The 26,092-nt window shown below is 36.0% G+C and overlaps 1 protein-coding gene and 1 non-coding gene across 5 annotated transcripts in view; one reads left to right on the top strand and one right to left on the bottom strand.

Moving 5' to 3' along the window:
• Positions 1-8,950, top strand: part of COL4A5 (collagen type IV alpha 5 chain) — a 255,574-nt gene extending 246,624 nt beyond the window's left edge. For all 4 annotated transcript variants that reach the window (XM_045068340.1, XM_004769034.3, XM_004769031.3 and 1 more), the window contains 4 exons: positions 1,248-1,425; positions 3,334-3,448; positions 3,775-3,947; positions 5,104-8,950. In XM_045068340.1, the coding sequence (XP_044924275.1) occupies positions 1,248-1,425; positions 3,334-3,448; positions 3,775-3,947; positions 5,104-5,185 (548 nt within the window). In that variant the 3' untranslated portion in view covers positions 5,186-8,950. The remainder of the gene's footprint in view (positions 1-1,247; positions 1,426-3,333; positions 3,449-3,774; positions 3,948-5,103) is intronic.
• A 10,554-nt stretch (positions 8,951-19,504) lies between these two features.
• On the bottom strand, positions 19,505-19,611 carry LOC123388564. Its single transcript, XR_006603040.1, has one exon. It is a non-coding gene; the product is annotated as a U6 spliceosomal RNA (small nuclear RNA).
• Positions 19,612-26,092: the final 6,481 nt, after the last annotated feature.

Below are 26,092 nucleotides of genomic sequence, written 5' to 3'. Positions count from 1 at the left end.
CTGCCACATTATTGAATTGCTGTATGAGTTCTAGTAGTTTGTGGGTGGAGTCTTTTGGGTTTTCCATATAAAGAAGAGAGAGTTTGACTTCTTCATTGCCAATTTGGTTACCTTTTATTTCTCTTTGTTGTCTGATTGCTGTTGCTAGGACTTCTAATACTATAAAAACAAACAAACAAACAAACAAATAAATAAATAAATAAAATATATTCACAAAACACTAGACATTACTGCTGGTAACATTTGAAATGTAGTTTGCCAAGTCCCAGGCTCCAGTATCACAAAATGGAATACAGAAAGGTAGCTTTGGAGCCAAGAGACAATAACCAATACCTTAATAACTGGCATAGTATCAATTTGAAATTCTGATGAAAAGTTTTACACCCAAACTTAAAAATGTGTGAGGGGGTACACCATTTTTCATCATTCTTTGGTGAATAAGAATAAAAGAGATATCTTTTCATGTTTGATGTCCAGTACTAATAATATGAATAGCATCTACAGTGTTTTGTATCATATAAGGCAATGCTGATGCAATTACTGACAAAAAAATGATTCATCTTGTAACAGACAACATAATCTTATGGTATGGATAAATACATATAGTACCAGAAAAAAAGAATAAAAGAGATAACTTTTAGAGTTATATGTAGAGATATAGATAGATAACTTCTATTGCTCTTACCTGTTCTGAATATTTTTCCCCTTACATCCTTCCTTTCTCTCTTATTTTTTTCCTTTTTATTATTCATGGCCAAAACTGTTCATGGTTCCTGTGCATATTGGTCAGCATTACCATTGTCCCTAGGCCCAAAGAGATTGCAAAAACAAACAAGATACATACTGAGGATGTCTTAGAAGAAGAGATGATAGCCTGGAAAGGAAGTACTAACAAGACATTATAAGAGCTCTGTGCGTGTTCTTCACTTTTTCATAATAAATTGCTCAATATTCTCCATAAGACACCATTATTTATAAGTATATCACCAGTGTAAAAACAATGTTGGAGAATATATAATGAACTGCAATAATAACTGTCTATATAAATTATATTTTCCGATTTTAGAAATGTTAAAAATATAAGTAAACATGCATCTTATAATTGAAGACCTAAAACAAAGTGTATTTATTATCTAAGAAACATGGGTAAATTTCTCCTTGACAGGTTGTTTGTTAGGGTTTCAAAAGAAACTAAAGTATCATCATAGTATATAGTCCTTGATCCTTTTCTCCCCAATTCTTCCTAGGGACGGCTGGCAGCTGCCTTCGTCGCTTCAGTACCATGCCTTTCATGTTCTGCAACATCAATAATGTTTGCAACTTTGCTTCAAGAAATGACTATTCTTACTGGCTGTCCACCCCAGAGCCCATGCCAATGAGCATGGAGCCCCTGAAGGGCCAGAACATCCAGCCATTTATTAGTCGGTGAGACACTGGTTTAACTTTGACTTTTACGAATCCCCAATTAGTTTAGCTAGTCAGAAATGAGTCTAAAGCTAATAATTTGATCATGTTCTTCTCAGGTTAGGTAGGACAGGGGTGACTTTATAATATCCAGTTAAGTATTTAGTTTAAGCCATATTAATTGGGGATTTGCTTTTAACCAGACCCCGTGATAGACTTAGTATAATATACAAAGAAATCAGATGAATAATTATGCAAATATATGTAAATTAATATAATATATATAACTCTTGGCTAAATGTTACAATAGATCTAATAAAATGTTATAAAAGCATGAGGAAAAGAATGTTTAATTTTAATTGGATAAATTTGGGATAATTATATGGAAGAAATGTATTTTGACCTGATTAGTACTTAAAGGATGGGAAGGACTTGAGATACAGGTGGTTATAAAGGGGAAGGGCATACTAGGCAGAGAACATGGGAATGGGTAGTAGATTGCTATGTCTAGAATGTAACTTGTAAAGGTTGTATAGGGGGAAGAGTTAAGAAAGTTCTCTTGGACCCAGATTGTAGAAGGCTTTCAGTGTAAGGTTTTATTTTGGAATTAATATGGTTTATAATGGTGATCTTTGAAAAGTGCTTGAGCTATACTTAAGGGAAAATTACAGAACCATCAACATGTAACATAGATTATAGAGGAAATGGTCCCAAAATAGAGAGACCAGTTAGATTGAAGCTATTGCCGTAGTCCTGATAGGAATGGATTGGCACTTTAATACAATAGATAGGATTTAGTTGTTGATAAGTTATGGGACAGAGGGAGTGATAGCTGAAGTTTGGAGCATGAGTAACAGGAGAGATGTACCATTAGTATAGACTTCTAGAGTTTTGCCACATTAGAACTCTAGTCTAACTCAATCTCCTAGGCCTTTGAGATACTGTCATTTTCATTCTGATAATGGCCCAATTGATTTAGGAGTCTACTAACCATAAAGGATGAATCATTGGAAAGTCTAGTTTATTTGACATTGAATATAAAGGTTAAACCTAGTTAAGTATCTCTTAGTAGGAAATTCATGGTGCTCTTTTTAGTACATTTGCCCAGATTTGGGGGGAATTTATTTTTTGTGATTTTTGTCAGTCCCAACTCTTGGGAGTAAATGGTCCTTTAAAGGTATTATTTTATTTTTTATTTATTTTATTTTTATATCTTATATTTTATTATTTTTCTTTTGTAGAAAAATTCACCAAATTGGTTCAGTCATATGTCAGAAGGTCCCTTCATGATATTTATTAAAGATTTGGTAGACTTGGCAACATATTTACTGTGTTGCTGCATTACTTAATTTTATAGATTTAAGCCACATCTCCATGTGCCTGGGTAGCTGCCCAGCATTCTGGAAATGCTATATTTCTCTAGATATAGACAAATGGTTAATAAATATCCTTTGGAGCAAAAATAATGGGTGGGGTTTGAGGAAGTGTCTGTTTCTTGTCTTTTCCAGTTCACCAGACATTGTTCTTACCACAGTTTCAGCATTACTAAATGTCTACCATCCAGTTAGGCATTTTGACAGCCCAAGTAGTATGTGCAGTACACAAAGGCAAACTCTTACAGCGATTATGACATCGACTATAGCAAGTATGAATACAAATTTAAGGCAGAATGGAAAATGCAAACGCTATAGCAGTGGTTGTGGAGTTTATTTAAATAAGGCTTACAGTTGTCATTTATAAATTTATTAAGTATATTGGGAGATAGGGCTTATGAAAAAGCAACTCTTGAAGTGCATTTTTCTCCTGCTTTTGTGAGCACAGAAGACACCTTAATGGGCATCTATACCAAGAAAGCTTTGAAAGAAGAGGGATTGCTAGTTCCCACATACTTAGTGTGCAGATTGTGTTCCCCTCACTTTCCCTTACCAGATGTGCAGTATGTGAAGCTCCAGCCGTGGTGATTGCAGTTCACAGTCAGACCATCCAGATTCCCCATTGTCCTCAGGGATGGGATTCTCTCTGGATTGGCTACTCCTTCATGATGGTATGAAATACTCTTCCTTGCCTTTGTCATTGTACCTAACTGCCCATCATATCTATCTTCCTAATACAGTGAATCCCTGCCATTTGCATAGTAAAAAGTTTGAACTTCAAATAACTTCTGTCCAAATATTGTGTTTCCCTTCACATATTTTCTGGAATATATTTTCATAACCTGCCTGTTGCTTCTGTAGAGTACCCTTGGTGTCGATACCATTCTATTATTTCTTGCCCTAGATCCTTCGCTGGGTTTGAATTTGGGGTCATATTTAGCACATATCATTAGGTATTCACGGGTATGAGTGGCACATTTTTCCTTATCTTTTCTAGCATACAAGCGCAGGAGCAGAGGGCTCAGGTCAAGCCTTGGCCTCCCCCGGTTCCTGCTTGGAAGAGTTTCGTTCAGCTCCCTTCATTGAATGTCATGGACGGGGTACTTGCAACTACTATGCCAATTCCTACAGCTTTTGGCTAGCAACTGTAGATGTGTCAGACATGTTCAGGTAAGGCACTTCCTTCAAAAGTACGAGGGAAGAGAGAAGCAATTCATGGATTGTTTATAACCAACACATGTTGAAGATTTAGTGGACTGCATTTTTCATTTGTGCTTGTTCTTTTCATATACCTGACTCAGGACAGAAAAACAGACTTGGCTTATGTTAGGTATGTGTGCTTTCAGATGGCTAGGTAGTAGTAATCCTTCAGTAGCAAACACAAAGCAAAGAAAGGTTATAAACTTTCAAACCTGCTCAACAATAACTGAGCTGCTCAACTAGACAGAGGCTACCCAGGAATTGAAGATTGAAGCTGTGATCTATGATCCCTGCCTCAGTCCAGTGATCTCTTTGCCCAGGATCTTATCTTTCCTCTTCTCTCCTTTTCTTTTCTATTCTTTTCTCTTCTCTTCTCTTCTCTTCTCTTCTCTTCTTTTCTTTTCTTCTGAGAGATAGAGAGAGAGCATGAGATAGGAGTGGGGAGGAGAAGGGGGAGAGAAAGAGAATCTTAGGCAGGCTCCATGCCTAGCATGGAGCCTGATGAAGACTTGATCTTCACAACCTCGAAATCATGACCTGAGGTGAAATCAAGAGTTGGACATTTAACCAACTGAGTCATGAAGGCGTCCCTTTCCCAGGATGTTCTCAGTGCTCTCATCCAAGTGTCTGAATGAGTAAGACCACATTTAGTATATGTACTTGAGGATACTTCAGTCTTGGTAGGTCCTTTAAATTAGATTTTTTTTTGTTTAAATTAATTTTTATATATTGCTTCTTTTGAGTTATCATTAGTTGATATTTTTCTTAAATTATCTTTTTGCATTTCATATGCATATGTTTTATCATTTATTCATCATCAGTTGCTCAGATCTCCCTTATTCTAGGACTGTTAGAAAAATGTATAAGAGATAAAGAGGGAGAGACAAATAGAGGAAATAGTGGTAGAGAGAAGAGTCACAAAAATAACTATATGGCTCCTCGCGGTAACTAATGGCTCCTCGGCCATACCAGTTACTGCACTAGATCACATTGCTCAAAAGTTAGTGATTAAGTCATAGGAGAGCTACTTAAGCAAAAATAGGATGTTTGGGTATGAATCTGAACCAATAATAGAATTGAAAAACTAGAGAAAGCTAATTTGATTGTCTTGTTTCTTATCTCCTAGCAAACCTCAGTCAGAAACACTGAAAGCAGGAGACTTGAGGACACGTATTAGCCGATGTCAAGTGTGCATGAAGAGGACATAACATTTTGAAGAATTCCTTGTGTTTTTAAATGTGAGATATATATATATAAATTCCCATGATGCAACGTCTCACTCCTCCCAACTTTACCACTGCTGCCACCAATGGTGCTACTATATATGACCAAGAGAACATGCTGACTAGTAACCATGAAGATACAGATGTACCTCAACAACGTGCCAGAGCAAGGTCTCTATTAGTTTTCTATGAATGAATAAAGGAATTTACTTCTTGGGTCCAGAATGACTTTCCCCAGGATTATAAGATGAAGATTATATATTTTGCCCAGTAACTTAAAACAGTATGTTAAAAGTTAAATAAAGATAAGAATCACACTGAGTAAAATAAAAGACTGCAGTTTGGGGGAAGAATTATTTTTCATGGTGCTACTAATCCTACTGTATCCCAGGTTTTTAATGTAAAAGTGTTAATCTTATCTTGCTCTGTAAGTAAAGAATGTGTATATTGTGTAAACAGCCTTTTTGCTCAAAGTATTGACTCATTTTGATGTGACCTGACATGTATCACTCTTTATAGACAACCTATGCAAATGTAGAATACAGACAACAGGATTTTGTATCCATGTTTACCAAACTGAAAGAATTTATATTCTCACATCAAATTACTACTAAGAGTAAATTTATTTTGAGTTCTATCCCCTAAATTCTTATTTGACTTTTTTTAAAAAAATATAGGTCATTTTAGTCACTTTAATCAGAATTTTAAATGTTCATGTTACATACCAAGTTATAATATCTAATAGAACATTTTCTGTTTTGCTGTATTCTTCAAGATTCTTAGTACTAGATGCCCTCTTTTTAAATTTTTCTTACATCTTGTTTTTGCTCATCCCTAGCTAGGCCAAGTCCTGCCAAATAATTTTGAGAAACAAAAATATGCAAAAGATGATGATTTGTTCCCTGTGCTTCTTCTGTAAGAATTATTTTCCTGTGATCTCTTGGTTAGTCTTCTCTCTTCAGTTACAAAGCCAATTAATGTTTCTTCCTCTTTTTTAATTTTAAACATTTTATTATAAATAGCCATAGAATACCTTATTTCCCTAGTTGTCTTCTTTTCACTTCATGTTTTTTAACTCACCAATATCGATTTAATTAAAGATATCCTATGTTGTAAGAATGGATTGTTGTATATCTCTTCAGACTATGTGTAAAAATCTGCTCATTTACAGATGGATTACACATCTTCACATCAACAAATAGTCCCTTCTCGGAGAATCATTTAGAGCAGTTCCAAAGAGGTTTCTGCAAATTTTGATCACTCATAGCTGATAGAAGACATGGAGTAATGTAAACTTTTTCTAATAAACGTAACAACCCATTGGAAAGTACTTTTACAATAAAAATGTATTAACAATATTGTATTGATGGCGATGGCTGAGAAAGGAAGAACTACTTTCTATTTAGGGAAGACTTCATTAATAATGTTAAAAATAGATTAGTGAGTTAATATTCCTGATGAATAAGAATGTACACATGTAGCTCTATAGTTGAGAACTTGCTAAAAGGAAGAGGCATTAAAAACCTCTATAATAAAATCTGTATTTCAATTAAAATATGAAACAACCAAAACAAGTTTGAGAATTTGAGACCCTCATATGAACCCATGCAAAAGCTAAAGCTTAGAGTCCCTAGTTGTAGAAGTTAGATTCTAAAGAATGGGAACTACTTAATAATACTGTTGATTTCAAGGCTAGCCACATGTAAATTCTAGCTTCATTTTTCCATATAACCATGTGAATGAAAACACTAATGGGTAATTTTAAATGAAAACATGATATTGCATACACCTAAAGGTTGTTCCTTGGGTTACAGTTGCAAGCACTAATTTCAGAGATTTTGCTGTTTGTTGCTTTCCCTCTCCTTTTATCTGGTTAAACGTTGCCTCAGAAAGAATCTAACATTTTAATGGTTGCATGTAATGTAGTTTATGTGTTTCTTAACCCCCCAGCTATCCCCCGTCCTGCTTTGTTGTTTAAAGTACATGAATTCAATCCATTCTAGGACCTTAATGTTGTTGACCCTCCCTTGTCACTGAATAATGCAAGATTATTCTGATGTTAATTGCTCTAGTATTTACCTATAGTGAGTTTTATAGTCATACATGCCTAATGGTTTTCCCACATATGCAGGCAACGGATAAGCTATTCTTCCTTAACCAGATACAAGTAGTCACTACATCTACAAACCGAGTGATATACATATGGTTGGTGTTACGCTCATCACTTCCAAGCTCCCAAAGAGGTACCATTGGACATTCTGTGATTGTACAGTGTATTTTCTCATTTGGCCAAATTTGAAGAACCCTTTATTTCTTGTGGTGTCTATGAAGTTCTTTGCCTCGATTGGCATGGTTAATTGAAAATTCACTGGTTATACCAAGCCATCAGAAGGGTTATTCATATGTTAATCACAAGAGGGCACTATTGCCTATAAAAATAAATAAGCATGTGTAGTGATTTGTTGAGCTCATTGTTGATGGTGGTGGTGAAGTCCTTTGAAGCTCTCCCTCCAGATTCTTGTTTCAAGCTTCATGTATTCTTTCTTCCTCATAAAGATCAACAAGTATTTTAAGAGGTGGCCCAGTTTCCCAATGTCTGCATCCAAAAGAAGGGACAGCTTTGCTATGAAAGATTTTCTTAAGAGCCTGATTAGGAATTGGCTCTGGTAGTACGTCCCATGCCTCTCAACACAGAAGCAAAGTGCAATCACTTTTTTTGGCCAACACTTCAGTTGGCTTCTTTAGCAGAGAAGTTCTGTTCTCATGCTGCACTATACAAACACCCTCATCCCTAGGCAGCTAGGGATCAACTGAATAGTATTTATAAATCATACATCATTTATTTTAAAGCAGTGGTTTCTGGAGTACATTCAGGATATTTGGAAGGTTTCTATGGTGGAAGTACTCATAAATTGGGACACTGAAATAATAAATCCAGATAGGCCTGTCTTCCAAGTTCGACGACAACAAACGTTCATTAGATATTTATTAGCTGTATAGCACCATGACAGATAGCAATCCAAAATCAACTCAACCAAGAAGGATAGTCATTATAATATATACTCCTAAGAAGAGGTATGCTTTTCCATCCTGACTATCAAATCTTACTAATTCTAAGTTAGACTGGAATAGATCATGAGACATTTTGCCAGCACTAGCTATCCTGGGGAAGCTGGCTCACTAAGCCATTCCCTAACTCGTGGACAAGCTAAGATCATACGTATGTAACCTTGCCTCTATTTCTCTATGTAGTGAATTGTGTGCCCAACGTATGATCTAATGAGATGACAAATTGTTGACATTATGACATTTTCTCTTTTGTTTTCCTTTTCCAGGTTCTCATGGCATTCTTTGCCCTACTTTCTGTGCCCAGAGGGTTCCTGTGCCCTCTGGCTTTTGGTTGAGTTCAACCAATGGGATACCCTGCAGGATAGAAGAGCAAAGGACAAGACTGATGTTAGGGTATTTATTTTCATGGGGCACATGTAGTGACCTCAGGTCAGCTTGTGCTCTTCAGTTGAATGTCCCTGCTCCTCTCAAGATGATCTGCTCTTCGAAATTATTTACCATTCTGGTTCCAGTCACCAATTTCTTCTCATTTCTTCAGGTCTATTTATGATAAGTCTGCTGCTGCTATGCTGCTAGTCCTGGATTCCTTTTGTGGTTCTCCTACACACCACCTGTATCTTTCTTTTCTTTTCTTTTTTTTTTTACAACCTGTATCTTTCTAATTAAACGTTCCTCAGATTATCCTAATTTAGTGCCTTGTCTTTTCACTATTAATACCCTGACAAATGCACAAGTGCTTCTAGTCTCTAAAATCTGGTGGAGGTGCTCTATTCTATACGTGGGAAAATGAGCATGGATTGGTAAAACTGGCATGCATGAGTAGCATCTTCCACTTTGAACTGAGGGATTGACCAACAGAAATGTGAATTAACATTACTTAATCTAAGACCTAGCTTACCAAGCTTTTTTGGAAGCTGCATTCCAAGGTTATTAGGGTGAAACAAATGAGACAAAATATGTTCATTATGGCCCTAAATTATTTAGTTACTTTTCTAAATATTGCTCCACTGAATCTCTTAAAAAAAAAAACATACATTTTAACTTCTCCCTAGGTGGTTATTTGCCTTGCTCCATCCTACTCCAAAATGAAGAATCTTAGTTGCCCAACTGGCAGACAAGATCCTAAGCACTGTTAACTGATCTTTGAAAGCTCCAGAAAGAAAATTCCTGGTGGTGCTATGTCCACCAGAGAAATTTGCCAAGCCAGTTTTACATGTCTGCAGTCAATAAAAGCAACCCTAGGTGTTACTAGGCCAAGAAATAAACAATTTAAACCACCTAAAATAAGTGGTTTCTAGCCTCAAGAACCTCTATGACAGGTGAGCCCAGAGAAGCACTTCAGATCTGCTTCCCTTCTGTTCATCAAGGGTACAAGAGGGAATGTTTAGACTGGAGATTACAGAAGATGGGACCAACTCTAAAGCCAAAGGCAGTCAGATTACTCACTAATTTCAACCAGGTCCAGATGGAGCCTACCAAGAGGTGACTTTTTAAAGACCATACTTAATTTTGAAGTAAAATTGCTTTCTGGTCGATTTCCTCAAGGCCAATAAAGTGCTTGCTATTGCCAGTTTATCACAAGCCACAACAGTAAACCAGTTGTCAGATCTTTGTCCCTCTCTGACACAATAATTTGACCCTTGTTTGGGCTCTAAGGAAGACTATATCTGATGCCTCAATAGCAACAAAAGTAATACCTTACATTTATATAGTTCTCATTAAAATGTAATTCACCACACATTATGTCATCTGAGCCTCAGCAACCCTGATGTATTCCAACAGTGCAAGGATTAGTCTCCATCTACTGATGCAGAAGCCAAGCCTTACAAGGGTTATGTGACTATCCCAAGGTTACCAAACAAGTTATTAAGTTCTTTTTCACTCAAAACCTAATCATCACCTTCTAGTCCTGAAAAATGCCTGTATCAAAAAAATCAGAATCCTGTGTGATGGAGACTCTTGGCACTACAGGAGTCTCTGTCGCATGAGAAGTAATGAACTACATGCTTTGGGAAGCTGTTCCCAGTTACGGATTAGTGTTTTTCACAGTGACTGAGGTTCCTTAGAATTAGCCCTGGGACACAAGGGACTTACAGTGAATTCGCTGTATTTTAGGATACTCTTGTTGGTCTGGTCTAAGCCTCCGCAGCTAAAGAAAACCTTGTGAGTCTGGCCTGATGCCTACCTCACTTGAGCTTCTTCGGGACTCTTGAATCCAGACAAGCTCCTGGAATTTGAATGCCCTAGTCTGAGAACTCTGCAGCACTACTACTATTCAAGAAGGAACCAGTGTGTCTTGATTGTTATGTAGACCTCAGACTATGCAGATACCATCTATCTTCTATTATAGACAATGCACAACACACTCCGTGGAGGGGAAAATTTCTTTGTAGTTCCAACAGGAAAGTTTGTCATTTTTCATTTACATTAATATACACTAAACACACAGAGAAGCAACTTGAGTTCACTAACTATAACCTCCATTGGTCATGTTTCACGTGTAGCAGCTTTCCTTATTTGGCTCCCTTCAGCAGAAATTTAGGCTGGGAATCAGATGAACAAACATCGAGCCAAGTGGGCCAAGCTGTATGTGGTTATTTATCATATTAGAGAGGCGGTAAATGTTAAAGATAAGCTGGAAAACATCTAGACTAAAATAGGGCCCTACTTAGTTTTTGGTAATCGGTAGAGTAGCAAAGCAGACTTTGAGATTACTAGGTTTGAATATGTTCTTAAAGTTGACTGTGTACTTTCAGATGTGCAACTGTTGCCCATCTTAAGGCAAGCAGAAGCACACAGAGCTCCCCCCACGGAGAGGAAAGAGATAAGAGCCTAAAACCATTCTCATAAACACATCCTTCTTTTAGTCTGAGAAAGCAATGTATTTTTCCTGACCTCTCTGAGCTAGCAGAAGCAGCCATGGGCACAAGACAATGTGTTATGCCTTTTTTCCTTGTGACTGTCATTTTGCTTCATCTATTTTCAAGATCTGTTACTAAGTGCATAAATATTTATGATTTTTTCATCCTGTTGATGAAATGATCCCTTTATCATTATGATAATGGTAATATGGTAAAGAAACTGTTAATAACCTTTGCTCTGAAATCTACATTGATAACAATGTAGCCATCCAGCCTTCTTTGTGTTAGTGTTAGCATGGTCTTTTTCCAGTCACTTTACTTTTAATCTTGTTCTCTCTCTATATATATATGTATATATATATTCTTAAAGATTTTACTTATTTATTTGCCGGATAGAGAGAGAGAGAGAGAGAACACAAGCAAGGGAGGAGCAGACAGAGGTAGAGGAAGAAGCAGGCTTCCCACTGAGCAGGGAGCCCAATGTGGGACTCCATCCCAGGACTGTGGAATCATGACCTGAGCCCAAGGAAGCCACTTAACAGACTGAGCCACCCAGGCGTTCCCCTCTCTATATATTTGAAGGACATTTATTTTAGGCAGCAAATAAATAGTTGGATCTTGCTTTTTTATACATCGAACAATCTTTTTTCTTTAGTAGACCACATTTAATGTGGTTATTGAAATGGTTAGGTTTAAATCCATCATCTTGCTATTTGTCTTCTATTTGTATCATTTGTATTTTGTTCACTTTTTAATGCCTGGTTTTGGATGAGTGAAATGTTTATTTCTGATTTCATTTTACCTTCTTTGTGGTATATTAACTATAACATTCTGTTCAATTTAGTGACTGCTTATCACAATCTACATTGCAGTTATATAATACCACCTTACATATGCTTTAAGAATGTTACAATAAGTATACTTTCAATTCTCCCCTCCTGAGCTTTGTGCTATTATTTTCATACAAGGTAGTTTGAATGTTATAAACCCCATACTACATCCTTATTATTTTTGTTTAAACAGTTCATTCTCTTTTTTTTATTTGATATAACTTACACACCGTGAAATTCACTCTCTTAAAGTATATAACTAAATAGTTTTTAGTATATTCACAAAGCGGGGCAATTGTCACTAATTCCAGAACATTTTCATGACCTCAAGAAAAAAAAAAAACCCACACCCATTAGCAGTGACTCCCTATCCTCCCCCAACCTCCATTTCTCCCTCCTTCTCTATCCCCAGGCAACCACCAGTCTTCTTTCTCTCTCTAGAGATTTGCTTACTCTGAACAAACTGGTGGTTGCCAGAAGGGAGGGGGAGGCAGAAAAAGAAAATGGGTGAAAAAGAGTGGGAGGTGCAGGCTTGCAGTTATGGAATGAGTAAGTCATGGGAGTAAAAGGTACAACATGGGAATATAGTCAATGGTATTATAATAGCATTGTGTGGTGACAGATGGTAGCCACATTTGTGGTGAGCATAGTGTGACATACAGAGTTGTTGAGTCACTATGTTGTCTGCCTGAAACTAATGTAATGTTGCATGTCAACTACACTTCAATGAAAGTAAAATAAAGGATTTACCTACTTTGGACATTTCATATAAATGTAGTCATGTAATATATGGCCCTTTTGTGCCTATTTTTTTCACTTACCATAATGTTTTGAAAGTTCATTCATGTTGTAGCCTGCATCAATACTTCATTCCTTTACTTTTTTTTTTTTAGTTGAGGTGAAATTCACATAACATAAAGCTAATAATTTTAAAGCAAACAAAGTGGCATTTAATACATTCACAATGTATGCAATCACCACATCTATCTGGTTTCAAAACATGTTCATCATCCCAAAGATAGCCTCATAACCATTGAGCAGTCACTTCCCACTCCCCAAAGCCCCTGGCAGCTGCTAATCCACTTTCTGTCTCAATGGATTTTCTTACTCTGGATGTTCATGTAAATGGTATCATTCAATATGTATGGCATTTTTGGTTTGGTTTCTTTCATTTGACACTATGTTTTTAAGATTCAGCCACGTTATACCCCATATGAGAACTTCAGTCCTTTTTGTTTAATAATAATTTATTTCATGAATATAGCATGTTCTGTTTATCTATTACTACATTGACATTTGGGTTGTTTTTATCTTTTGGTGATTGTGAATCATGCTGTTATGAACACTCATGTCCAAGTATTTGTTTGAATACCTATTCTCAATTCTTTTGAGTATGTACCAAGGAGTAGATTTGCTTGGTCATGTAGTAAGTCTGTTTAATTTCTTGAAGAATTTATCAGACTATTTTCCAATGGCAGATGCACCACTTACATTTCCACCAGCAATGTACAGATGTTCTAATTTTTCCACATCCCTTCCAAAATGTATTTTTCCAATTTTAAATTATAACCACCCAGTGTGTGTGAACTGGTCTCATTGTGGTTTTGATTTTAACTTCCCTAATGACTAATGATGTTGAATATCTTTTTTGTGAGCTTGCTGGTCACTCATATACCTTCTTTAGAGAAATGTCTATTCAGATATTTTGCCAATTTTTAAACTGGGTTATTTTTTTTCACTTTATTTTTGAACTGTAAGTGTACTTCATATATTCTGAATATTAATCCCTTATCAGATATATGATTTCCAAACATGTTCTCCCATTCTGAGGGTTGTCTTATTAATTTCTTGATGGTGTCCTTTAAAGTACAAAAGATTTTATATTCTGGTGGAATTCCATTTCTCTCTTTTTCCTTTCACTTTTCTTGCTGTTGCTATCATATCTAAGAAACCATTGCCTCAACCAAGGTCATGAAGACTTGCCCCTGTTTTCTTCTAAGAGCTTTATATAAAGTTGTAGCTCTATAATTAATTATTTAATCATTCAAATTAATTTTTATACATGGTGTGAGGTAAGAGTCCAACTTCATTCTTTTGCGTGTAGCTATGCAGTTGTTCCAGAACCATTTGTTGAAAAGACTATTCTTTCACCCCACTGATATCTTGGCATCCTTCGAAAAATCAATTGACCATAGATGTATGGGCTTATTTTTGGACTCTAAATTCCATTCCACTGATCTGTATGTCAGTCTTTATGACAGTACCACACAGTCTTGATTACTGTAACATTTTGTAAGTTTTGAAATCATCAAGAGTGAGTCTCCGAGCTTTGTTCTTCTTTTCCAGGATTGGCTATTCAGGGTTCTTTGATTCCATATGAATTTTAGGATCAGTTGTCACTAACTTCAAAAAAAAAAAAAAAGAAGTAGTCAGCTGGGACTTTGATAGATTGCATTGAATCTGTGCACCACATGGGGAATATTGTATTTTAACAATATTAAGCCTTCCAAACCATAAATACTAGATGTCTTTCCATTTATGTAGGTCTCTTTAATTTTTTTCAGTGTTGTGTTATAGTTTTCAGTGTACAAGTCTTGTACTTCTTTTGTTTAATTTATTCCTAAGTATTCCATTCTTTCTAATACTACTGTAAATGGAAGTGTTACCTAAATTCGAGTTTCAAATTGTTTGTTGCTAATGTATACAAATATAATTTTTTGGATGTTGATCTTATATGTTATAACTATGCTGAGTGCATAGCAATATGCTGAATTCATAGCAATATAACATATATGTCATAACTATGCTGAATGCACAGTTATAAAATCAACATGAGAGACTGTGGACTCTGAGAAACAAACTTAGGGTTTTGGAGGGGAGGAGGGAGGGGGGTTGGGTGAGCCTGGTGGTGGTATTAAGGAGGGCACATATTGCATGGAGCACTGGGTGTGGTGCATAAACAATGAATCTTGGAACACTGAAAAAATTAAATTAAAAAATAATAAAATAAAATAGATATTGTAAAAATGTATAACATTTCAAGATTTATAAAAGAATAGAATAATTTTAAAAACTATGCTGAATGCATTTGTTAGCTCTAATAATTTCTAGTCGATTCTTATGATTTTCTGTATATAAAGTCATGTCATCTGCAAATAGAAATAGAAATACTTTTAATTCTTTCCAATCTTTATGGATATTTTATTTGCCTAATTGATCAGGGCAGAAACCCTAGGTAAATATTTAATAGAAATGATGAGAATGGATTTCTTTTTCTTGTTTCTAATCCAAGGGGGAAGGTTTCAGGTTTTCATCCATAAGTATGATGTTAGCTGTTGTGTGTTTTTTTTTTTTTTTTTTCGTAATTGCCCTTTATCAGATGGAGGCCTTCTCCTTCTACTGCTAGTTGTTGAGTGTTTTTATCATGGAGGATTGTTGGGTATTGTCAGATTCTTTTAAAGCATCAAGATAACCATGTGGGTATTTTTTCTTTATTCTATTAATTAGGTGTATTACACTGATTGATTTTAATATGTTGAATGAACCTCATATTCTGGTATAAATCCCACTTAATTTCGGTATATAATCCTTTTAATGTGTTTTGCTAGTATTTTGTTGAGGATTTTTTGCATCAATATTCATAAGAGATATATATCTGGAGCTTTCTCATAGTGTCTTTGTCTGACTTTATTATCTGCATATCACTGGCATTATAAAATGACTTGAGACATGTTCCTTCCTCTTCAATTGTTTGGAAGAGTTTGAGCAGAATTGGTGTTCATTCTTCTTTAAATGTTTGGTAGAATTCACCAGTGAAGATATCTGGTCCTGTGCTTTTTATAACTTACTAAATTGGATTTGCTAGTGATATGTTGTGGTTTTTAAAAAGATTTTACATCTATATTTGTAAGGAATACTGGTCTGCAGTTTTGTTTTCTTGTAATGCCTTTCTCTGGTTTTGGTAACAAGATTTTGGTATCCATGAAGTATCGGCCTCATGGAATGAGTTGGGAAGTCTTACATTTTTTGGAAAATTTTGTGAATAGTTAGTGTTAGTTCTTCTTTAAACACTTGCTAAAATTCTTCAGTTATCTGATCCTAGGCTTTTATTTGTGGGGAAATTAAATTATTTAATCTCTTTATTTGTTATATCTCTTCAGATTTTCCATTTCTTCTTGTCAGTTTTGGTAGTTTGTGTCCTGCTAGAGATTTGTCTATTCCATCTAGTGTGTCTAATTTGTCTACATACAGTTTATTATTTTACAGTTATTTTATTCTGTAATGTTGGTTATTTTTATTCTTTATATAGTTATAGTATTCTTTTATAGTTATTTTTATTTCTGTAATGTCAGTAGTAATGTTCCTTCTCTCATACCTGATCTTAATAATTTGAGACTTCTCTTTGTCTTGGTCTGTTTAGCTAAAAGTTTGTCAATTTTATTAATTTTTCTCAATCAAGCAACTTTTGGTTTTGTTGATTTTTTTCTATTGTTCTTCTACCCTCAACTTCATTGATTTCCATTCTAATATTTACTATTTCTTTCCTTCTGCTTGCTTTTGACTTAGTTTAATCTTTGTGTAGACTTTTTTTTTTTTAAGTAATCTCTACACCCAGGGTGGGGGCTTGAACTCATGACCTGGAGACCAAGAGTCGCATGCTCTGCCCACTGGACCAGCCAGGCACCCCTTTCTGTAAACTTTCAAGGTAGTTGGTCAGGTATTAACTGAGATCTTTTGGGTCTTTTTAAAATATAAGCATTTACAGTAATAAATTATTCTCTAATCACCACTTTAGTCATACCGCATAGGTTTTTAAGTGTTTTAGTTTTGTTTTCATTCACCTTCAAGTATTTTCTAATTTACTTTGTTATGTCTTCACTTAACCATTAGGTATTTAAGGATGTGTTATTTAATTCCACATATTTGTGAATTTCTCAATTTCCTACAGCTAATTTCATTCTGTTGTTGTCAGAGAACAGACTTTGTATGACTTCAGTCCTTTAAAATTTATCAAGACATTTTTATGAGTTAACATATGGTCTATCCTGGATAAAGTTCCATGTGCTCTTTAGACAGTGTGTATTCGGTGTTGGGTGGAGTATTCTACAGCAGTTTATTAGATGTAGTTGATTTATAGTGTTGTTCAAGGTTTCTATTTTCTTGGTGATCTTATGCCTCATTGTTCTACCCATTATTGATATTAGGGTATTCAAGTATCCAAATATTATTGTTAGATTGTCTATTCATCATTTCTGTCAGATTCTGCTTCCTATATTTTGGGACTCTGTTCTGAGATATCTAGATATAGATACAGGTATAGAGATACATAGATATTTTCCAGATACTCTTATAAAATGTCTTTTTAGGGGCGCCTGGGTGGCTCAGTCTGTTAAATGACTGCCTTCGGCTCGGGTCATGATCCCAGGGTCCTGGGATCGAGCCCCGCATCGGACTCCCTGCTCAGCAGGGAGTCTGCTTCTCCCTCTGCCTGCTGCTCTACCTACTTGTACTCTCTGTCTGTCAAATAAATAAATTTTTTAAAAAATAAATAAAATGTCTTTTTATTTTTATAAAATGTCTTTGTCTCTAGTAACAACTTTTCTCTTAAAAGTTTATTTTATTTGATATTAGTATAGCTAGTGCATCTCTCTTTTTGTTACTCATGGCATGGTGTATTTTTTCTATCCCTTTACTTTCAATCTATTTGTGTCTTTGAATCTAAAGTGTGTCTCTTGTGGTCAGCACAAAGATAGACCATGATTTTTATATCCATTCTGCCAATCTCTTTATTTTGGTTGTATTGTTTAATCTATTCACCTTTTTTTGAGAGGGAGAGAGTTGAAGTAGGGGCAGAAGGAGAGGGAGGGAGAGAATCCCAAGCAGGCTCCACTCCTGGGATGGAACCTGATGTAGGGCTGGATCTCATGACCCTGAGATCATGACCTGAGCCAAAATCAAGAGTTGGATGCTTAACCAACTGAGCTGCCCAGGTGTCCTTTAATCCATTCACATTTAATGTAAGTACTGATAATGTAGGGCTTGTGACTGCTATGTTGCTCCTTGTTTTTTATATCCTATATATTTTTTGTTTCTACATTTCTCCATAACTTCCTTCTTTGTATTAAAAAGAATTTTCATTCCCTTGTCATTTTTTAAATTTTATTTATTTGGAGTTATTTTCTTCTTGTTTGCTGTGTGGATTACAATTAACATCTTAAGTTATAACCATCCATTCAGTTCAATAGTATATAAAAAGTTTTCTTTCATATAGCTTCATTATCTGTTCTTTGTTGTGCTTTTATTTTAATAAAAATTACATCTTCATACATTGCATGACCATCAGCACAGATTTATAATTATTGCTTTATGCAACTGTCCTTTACATTCAGAGGAAAAAGAGTTAAAAATAAAATATACATATATACTCTTTTTAAAAGATTTTTAAATTTATTTGTCATAATGAGACACACACACACACACAGAGAGAGAGAGAGAGAGAGAGAGAGAGAAAGCCCAAGCTGGGGGAGCACCTGGCAGAGGGAGAAGATCAGCAGGAAAGCTGATGTGGGACTGGATCCCATGAGCTGAAGGTAGACACTTAACCGACTGAGTCACCCAGATATCCCCTTTTTTTGTATTTACCTATACAGTTACCTGTACTAGTATTTTAGTACAGATAAGAATCCATGTGGATTCTAGTTACTGTCTAGTGTCCTTTCATTTTAGCCAAAAATATACCTTTTATTGTTTCTTAGATTTTCTATATTCATATATATAAATATAATATAAAATATATATAAATGTTTCTTCTGTTTTTGTATGGTGAATTCTCTCAGTGCCTGTTGATCTGAATATGTCTTACACTCTCATTCATTTTTGAAGGATAGTTCTATGATAATAGGATACTTTGTTGATAGTTTTTTTTTCTTTTAACACATTGAATATACTGTCCCAATAATTCTAGCCTCCTTGGTTTCTGATGAGAAATTCCCTAGTAATATTATGAAGGATCCCTTGTACATGATGAATTGCTTCTGCAATGTTGCTTTGAAGATTCTTTGTCTTTGACTTTTGACAGTTTGATTCTAATGTATCTTGGTGAGATTCTCTTTGAGCTATTTCTATTTGGAGTTCATTGAACTCTTCAGATGTGCAGATTAATGTATTTCATCAAATTTTGGTAACTTTTGGTTACCACTTCTTCAAATATTCTTTCTGCTCTTGTGTCTCTTCCTTTTCCCTCTGGGACTCCTGTTACTAAGGTTGTTGATTCACTTGACAGTGCTCCATAGTTCTCAGATGGTTCTATTCCGTTTTCTTCATTCTTTTTTCTTTCTATTTCTTAGACTGGATAATCTCATTTGACCAGTCTTCAAGTGTGCCAAAAGCTTTTTTCTTCTGCAAGTTCAGATATACTCTTGAGCCCCACTAGTGAATTTTTCATTTCAGTTTTTGCACTTTTCAACTCCAGAATTTCTTATTGGTTCTTCTTTCATTTTTAAAGTATTTATTTACTTTTTTCTTGTTTCATTTAAATTCCAGTTAAAAATATGGAATTCCTTATGAATTTGCATGTCATCCTTGTACAGGGGCCATGCTTATCTTCTCTGTATTGTTCCAATTTTGGTATATGTGCTGCCAAAGTGAGCACACTTATTGGTTCTTTTTAACTAATTTCTCTCTTTGTATTAACATTCACTATTTAGTGAGACGTGTTCTCATATTCTCATGGTTTCCTTTACTTTTAAGAAAACTGATATTGCTGATTTAAAGTGATTGTCTAATTAAGTCCAAAGTCAAGTCTTCCTCAAGGAATTGCTTCTGTTAACTACTCCTTTGCCTATATATGAGCCATACTTTTTAGCTTTTTGCATGTCTTATAATTATTTCTTGAAAATTGGAAATTTAAAATAATAATAATGTGAGGACTTTGCATATCAAATGCCCCTCAAAGTTTTGTTAGTGTAACTATTTGTCATTGTTGCTTATTTGTTTGTTTAATGATATTTCTGTACTAATTCTGTCAAAGTTTGTATTTTTTTTTAATCATGTGTGGCCACTAAAGTCTCTGCTCGCTTAGATTAGCATCCATATAATTACTTTACAGAGATTTCCTTAAATGCCTGGAACCAATGATCTCCCAGCCATTGCCAAGTGACTGAGCTCACTGGAGCACAGCTTCAACTCTCAGCCAGGCCATTTACAATCCTCTTTTAGCCTTCTCTTCCTGCTGGTATAGAATTTTATGGGTTAGGGGCACCTGGGTGGCTCAGTGGGTTAAGCCTCTGCCTTTGGCTCAGGTCATAATCTCAGGGTGTTGGGCTTGAGCCCCACATCAGGCTCTCTGCTCAGCAGGGAGCCTGCTTCCCCCTCTCTCACTTCCTGCCTCTCCCCCTACTTGGCTCTCTCTCTCTGTGTCAAATAAATAAAATCTTAAAAATAAAAAAAAAAAGTGGTGAGAAGAGGCAGTGGTGAGGCTTTTGTCTTTTCAGGTCTCTCCTGAGCATGTACAGAGCCCTGGGCATGCTCCCATTAGTACCTGTTCTTTTCCAAAGATTTTCCGTTTAAGACTTGTAGTAAACGGGGCGCCTGGGTGGCTCAGTGGGTTAAGCCGCTGCCTTCGGCTCGGGTCATGATCTCAGAGTCCTGGGATAGAGTCCCGCATCGGGCTCTCTGCTCAGCAGAGAGCCTGCTTCCCTCTCTCTCTGCCTACCTCTCCATCTACTTGTGATTTCTCTCTGTCAAATAAATAAATAAAATCTTAAAAAAAAAAAAAGACTTGTAGTAAACGTATCGTTTATCTCAACTGTTATCTACAGTCTGAGGCAGTTGCAATATTAAACAGCTAATACTGATGCTCCCAGGGAAAAGTTCATTGGCACTGGCACACCTCTATGTTAGGTCATATATGGACAAGTTTTGTGAATGCGTTCATCCTGGGAACCACCAAACAGGTCAGTAATGGCAGTCATTTGGAATGAGGCTTTTCTGCGCACTCCAGTAGCTGCCAAGTGGTTGGTTTTCACAATGATTTGAGGGCTATTAGTATTCTAGGCTACCACATAGCTGAGCATAGGGAGATGGGAATAGGGCAAGAGAAAACACTGCAAAGGTCAGTGTTTTTACCAAGATTCAACTGGTTTTTGTGGGGTGTGTTTTGTTTTGTTTTTTGAGTAAACAGTTCCTGGATTGCTGCAAGTATTTGGTTAACTTCCAGAGTTCTAAAAAAGTTGATTCTGACAATTTTTGCCAGTCTTCTCCTTGGTATTATTGGTGAAGTATTTTCAGAGGTCCTTATTTTCCCACTATTGTCCTCAAGCATCCTTTAAAGACATTTAAATAATAAGAAAAATAGTTTATAAATTTACCCATATAGTTTCCATTTTTGGTCACTTCATTCTTTGGTGAAGATCTCTATTTCCACCTTGTTTAATCTTCCAAGCATTAGAAACTTCCTTCCTTTAAAGAGCAGTCTGCTGGTGCCAGATTCCTTCAGCTTTTATATATCCAAAAAAGTCTTTATTTCACCAGGGAGTTTGAAAGCTCTTTTCACTGGGTATAGAATTCTAGGTAGACTTTTTAAAAAATCCTATCAGAACTTTAAAGATGTTGCTCTAGTGTCTTCTCACTTGTTTAATTTCTAATGAGAAAGTTGCTATCATCTTTATCTTTGTTCCTCAGCACGTAATGTGATCACAGTGTGTTTGGGTGTAGTTTCTTTGTGTTTCTTGTGTTGTTTTTATTATGCATCTTAGACCCATGAGTTTATAGTTTTAATCAAATTTGGAAAAACTTTTGTCCCTTATTATTTAAAATATTTTTCTGGTCTCCCCCAACACCTCCTCCTGCCTGGACTTCACTCAAATATACTAGCACATTTGAATTGTCCCAGGTCACTAATGCCCTGTTACTTTTTTTATTACTTCTCTTTTTTCTTCATTTGATATTGAATTGACTTTATGGCTATGACTTCAAGTTGAAAAATCTTTTCTTCTACAATATCTTATTTGCTATTCATCCCATCTAGTTTATTTTTTCGTCTCCAAAATTATAGTTTTTATCCTTAGCAGTTCCATTTGTGTCATTTATATATCTTCCCTTTTGCTAATTAATGTTTTAATATATGTTATAAAAAACTGTTTAATGGCCATCTCTACTAATTCTATCACCTGTGTCATTTCTGGATAGGTTCCTATTAATTTTCCTCTTCATTATGGGTCATATTTCTCTTTGTGTTTTTGCATGCCCACTAATTTTTTATTTGGTACCAGACATTGTGACCATATTTTGTTGAATGTTGGATTTTATAACCTTATAAATATTCTTTAGTTCTTTTTTTCCTGGAATGCAGTTAAATTATTAAAAAGCTGTTCCTTTCAGTTCTTATTTGTAAGATTCCCTAGGTAAGTCTGGAGCATTGTTCAGTTTAGGGCTAATTTTCCCCAATACTGAGGAAAGACCCTTCTGAGTATTCTAACCAATATCCCATAAATCTTGAGGTTTTTCCATTCTGGTTGATAAGAACATGTTCTACTTCTATGACTGCAGGTGTATCAAGCACTGTTACCTCTAATCCTGTCAGGCGATTCTTTCTCTGGCCTTAAATAATTTCCTCCCATGCCTAGTGTGATCAGTATTCTGCTGAATATTCAAGGAGGACCTCTACACATCTCTGGAGTTCTCTGTGAAGATCCTTCCTCTATGGGACTGTATCTCATGAATTCTAGCCATAATGGCCTCCTTGTGCTTAGAGGTCCATCTCTTCAATTCAAGGGGTTGGCCTAGATTTCCTACCCCTGCACCATGGTCTAAAATTGCTCTCAAGTTAGTAAGACAGGGCAGTTGTAGGGCCCACCAAATTTGCTTCTTACCTCTGAGTAAGACCTTATTAGGTAATGTTTGGTGTCTTGAATACCCTTGTTTCATATTTTGAAGGGTTTTTATTTTGTGTTTGTTCAGGTGGGAGAATAAATCTGGTCTATCTTGGCCAGATGTGGAAGTCTTATCTCTCAATGATTTGTAGCTAGCTCAGGGTATAAATTCATTACAATAAGACATCAAAATCGGTCTAGAAGATTTTGTTTATTCTGTTGTACATAGGGATTTCGATGTCCTTTGTAATATGACTATTTGTATTAGGATAGGCTGGGGTTGTTTTTGCCTCAGTTGTGATTTAGCAATTGGAGTTTCAGATAAGATTTTTTTCTCATTAATTCCGCCAAGATAAAGTTTTACTGTATCATAAGTGGGGAAAGTGGTTTAAGTTTCTGAAGTTTCTGAAGTTTTTTAAGTTTCTGAAGTTCTGAGCACCTTTGGTGTAATGATAATTTCTTAGCAGAGCTGGACAGGAAGGGAGCAGAGAAAATCTTCTTTTCCAATCTGATGCGGCAAACTCTCATTTTCCATGGAGAATCATGGGTCATAAACTCTACACTAGAAAGAAATATTTCTAATCATTTTATTCTATCCTCCAGCCAGACTTCTTATCAGGACTTTGATAGATAGGAAGTGTGATTAAAATAATTTCTCCAAGAGAGAGAAGTGGGTGAATAGAAAAATAGTTGAAAGGGTGGTAGGGCTTGGTCTATACCGTGTCTAAGACCCCTTGTAGTTTTTTTCTTTTCTTAATTTATTTTTTATTTTCAGCATAACAGTTTTATTATTTTTGCACCACACCCAGTGCTCCATGCAATCCGTGCCCTTCATAATACCCACCACCTGGTACCCCAACCTCCCACCCCCCGCCCCTTCAAAACCCTCAGACTGTTTTTCAGAGTCCATAGTCTCTCATGGTTCACCTCCCCTTCCAATTTCCCCCAACTCCCTTCTCCTCTCTATCTCCCCATATCCTCCATGCTATTTGTTATGCTCCACAAATAAGTGAAACCATATGATGATTGACTTTCTCTGCTTGACTTCTTTCACTCAGCATAATCTCTTCCAGTCCCATCCATGTTGCTACAAAAGTTGGGTATTCGTCCTTTCTGATGGAGGCATAATACACCATAGTGTATATGGACCACATCTTCCTTATCCATTCGTCCGTTGAAGGGCATCTTGGTTCTTTCCACAGTTTGGCGACCGTGGCCATTGCTGCTATAAACATTGGGGTACAGATGGCCCTTCTTTTCACTACATCTGTATCTTTGGGGTAAATACCCAGTAGTGCAATGGCAGGGTAAGACCCCTTGTAGTTCTAAACCTAATTCTGGAATGTCAACTCTATACTAACCAAGAATTAACTATAGTTTTCTAAGGTGCTAAGGAAACAGATTAGAGCACCTGACAACTCCAATGTTGACCAAGCATCATTGTGACAACCCCACAAAGACAGTAGTCTTGCAAAAGAGGTTTTTTTTTTTTTGCAGTATTGACATCTTACATAGATTATATCTACTGTGTGATTAATGTGTTATATCTAACTATAATTCTAAGCACTAAACACCACTACCAATATTGCATGTCTTCCTAGAATGAGCAGAATCCTAACATGAAGAAGAAAAAAAAATTAGAAAGCAAGATCAAACAGATGGTTCCTAAACTGCTTCTGAGAAAGTTAAATAAAACAGTAACAAAAATATGAGCAAGAATATCGACCTTCATGTATTCAATTCCCTGAAAATGATGCAGAAAGTGCAAAAATGTTGAAAAGCTTCTTGGAGTTGCCGAATGAACTGTAAGTTTTACATTTTTCTGTAGACATTTAAGATTCCACTTTCCATTTCAATATTTCTTTGCTCCTTTTGTTATTGAAATGCTAATTCAGATGATTGCCATATAGAAGACACTGTAATGGATATTCTGAGATTGAAAAATCAAGGAAGGCATTGCTTCTAGTTCAATTCTATAGACCAAAATGTTTAATATGAAGTTAAACCAGTAGTATCCTCTTAGGTTCTGGGGACTTTATTCTAAATAAGTTTCTTCCATTTATATAGCACACCACTGATGTTACTGACAGATTCCAATGTAACATGCAACAGTGGTTCCTAATTGCTTTAGCATTTATCATGCACAAGAGACAGGAGGAAAGTTGTCTCATTTCGTACAGCTTGGTTACATTTCTTATCTCTGAAGTACACTTAAACAGCAAACTGGGACTTAAGGTAGCTGCCTGAAAACCAGCACCATTAACATGCATGTCTTGGAGGGAAAATGAATTGGTTTTTCTCAAACAGAATACAGTTCAACCTCGTTCTGTGCATTGATTTTGCATAATTTCTCTTTTGCACATTTTATAAATTAGGAGTCCTGATCTGGCTTACCCACACAAATGCTCATACTCACATTTTCCAGGTTCTGCCTTTGGGCAGTTTTGTTTTCAAAACATTAAAAAGAGCATTTAGGTGCATTTCCAAGATGCCTTTTGGGTTCAATTAGCACCTAGTAATATTTTTCAAAGCAGTCACTGGAGGTCCTTAACTAGTGTGTACTTAGGCATGTTTTACCTGATAAGTCTTCTGAATAGATTTTATGCCTTAAAGAAACAGTACCACTTCACATTCTATAGTGAGTATGTGGTTACTACATATGAAACCAGGGGACTGGAGCAGCTGAAGTTCTGTTCAGGCACTCTACAATATAGATCTTTCCAGCTAATGAGTTCTGCTGATTGTTGAAGCCAGCCACACTATGCCTACTGTTCTGGGAATTCAAGTCCCATTAAGATGTGAATCACCAAATGACTACACAGAGATCATGTGGTCTTGGTAAGCACAGATGTACCCATGTCTTTGTGGGTCTGTTTGGGATGAATAAAATACATCTGGGCTGTGTCCTGACAGATATAGATTGCCTCTCTCAAAGTGAGGACTAAGGATAAAGTTCATATATAATCTGTGACATTAAAATGTGTGATGAATAAATATATATCATATGTTTTTAGGTCTCTCTTTATTTGAGAGAGTGTGCACATGCACACACACACACACACACACACGTATGGCAGGGATGGGCAGAGGAAGAGAATCTTCAAACCTAATGATGTCGTTGTGGGGCTCAATCTCACACCCATAAGATCATGAGCTGAGCTGAGCTGAAACCAAGTGTCCGATGCTCAACCAACTGAGCCACCCAGGTGCCCCAATATATAAACTGTTTCTAAAGATGGTCTCTGTTGTGGATAATTTCTG

Source organism: Mustela putorius, unplaced genomic scaffold (genome assembly GCF_011764305.1).
Source record: "Mustela putorius furo isolate JIRA1106 unplaced genomic scaffold, ASM1176430v1.1 tig00003901_pilon_pilon_pilon, whole genome shotgun sequence".
Lineage (NCBI taxonomy): Eukaryota > Metazoa > Chordata > Mammalia > Carnivora > Mustelidae > Mustela > Mustela putorius.
This window is presented reverse-complemented; position numbering and strand designations above follow the sequence as displayed.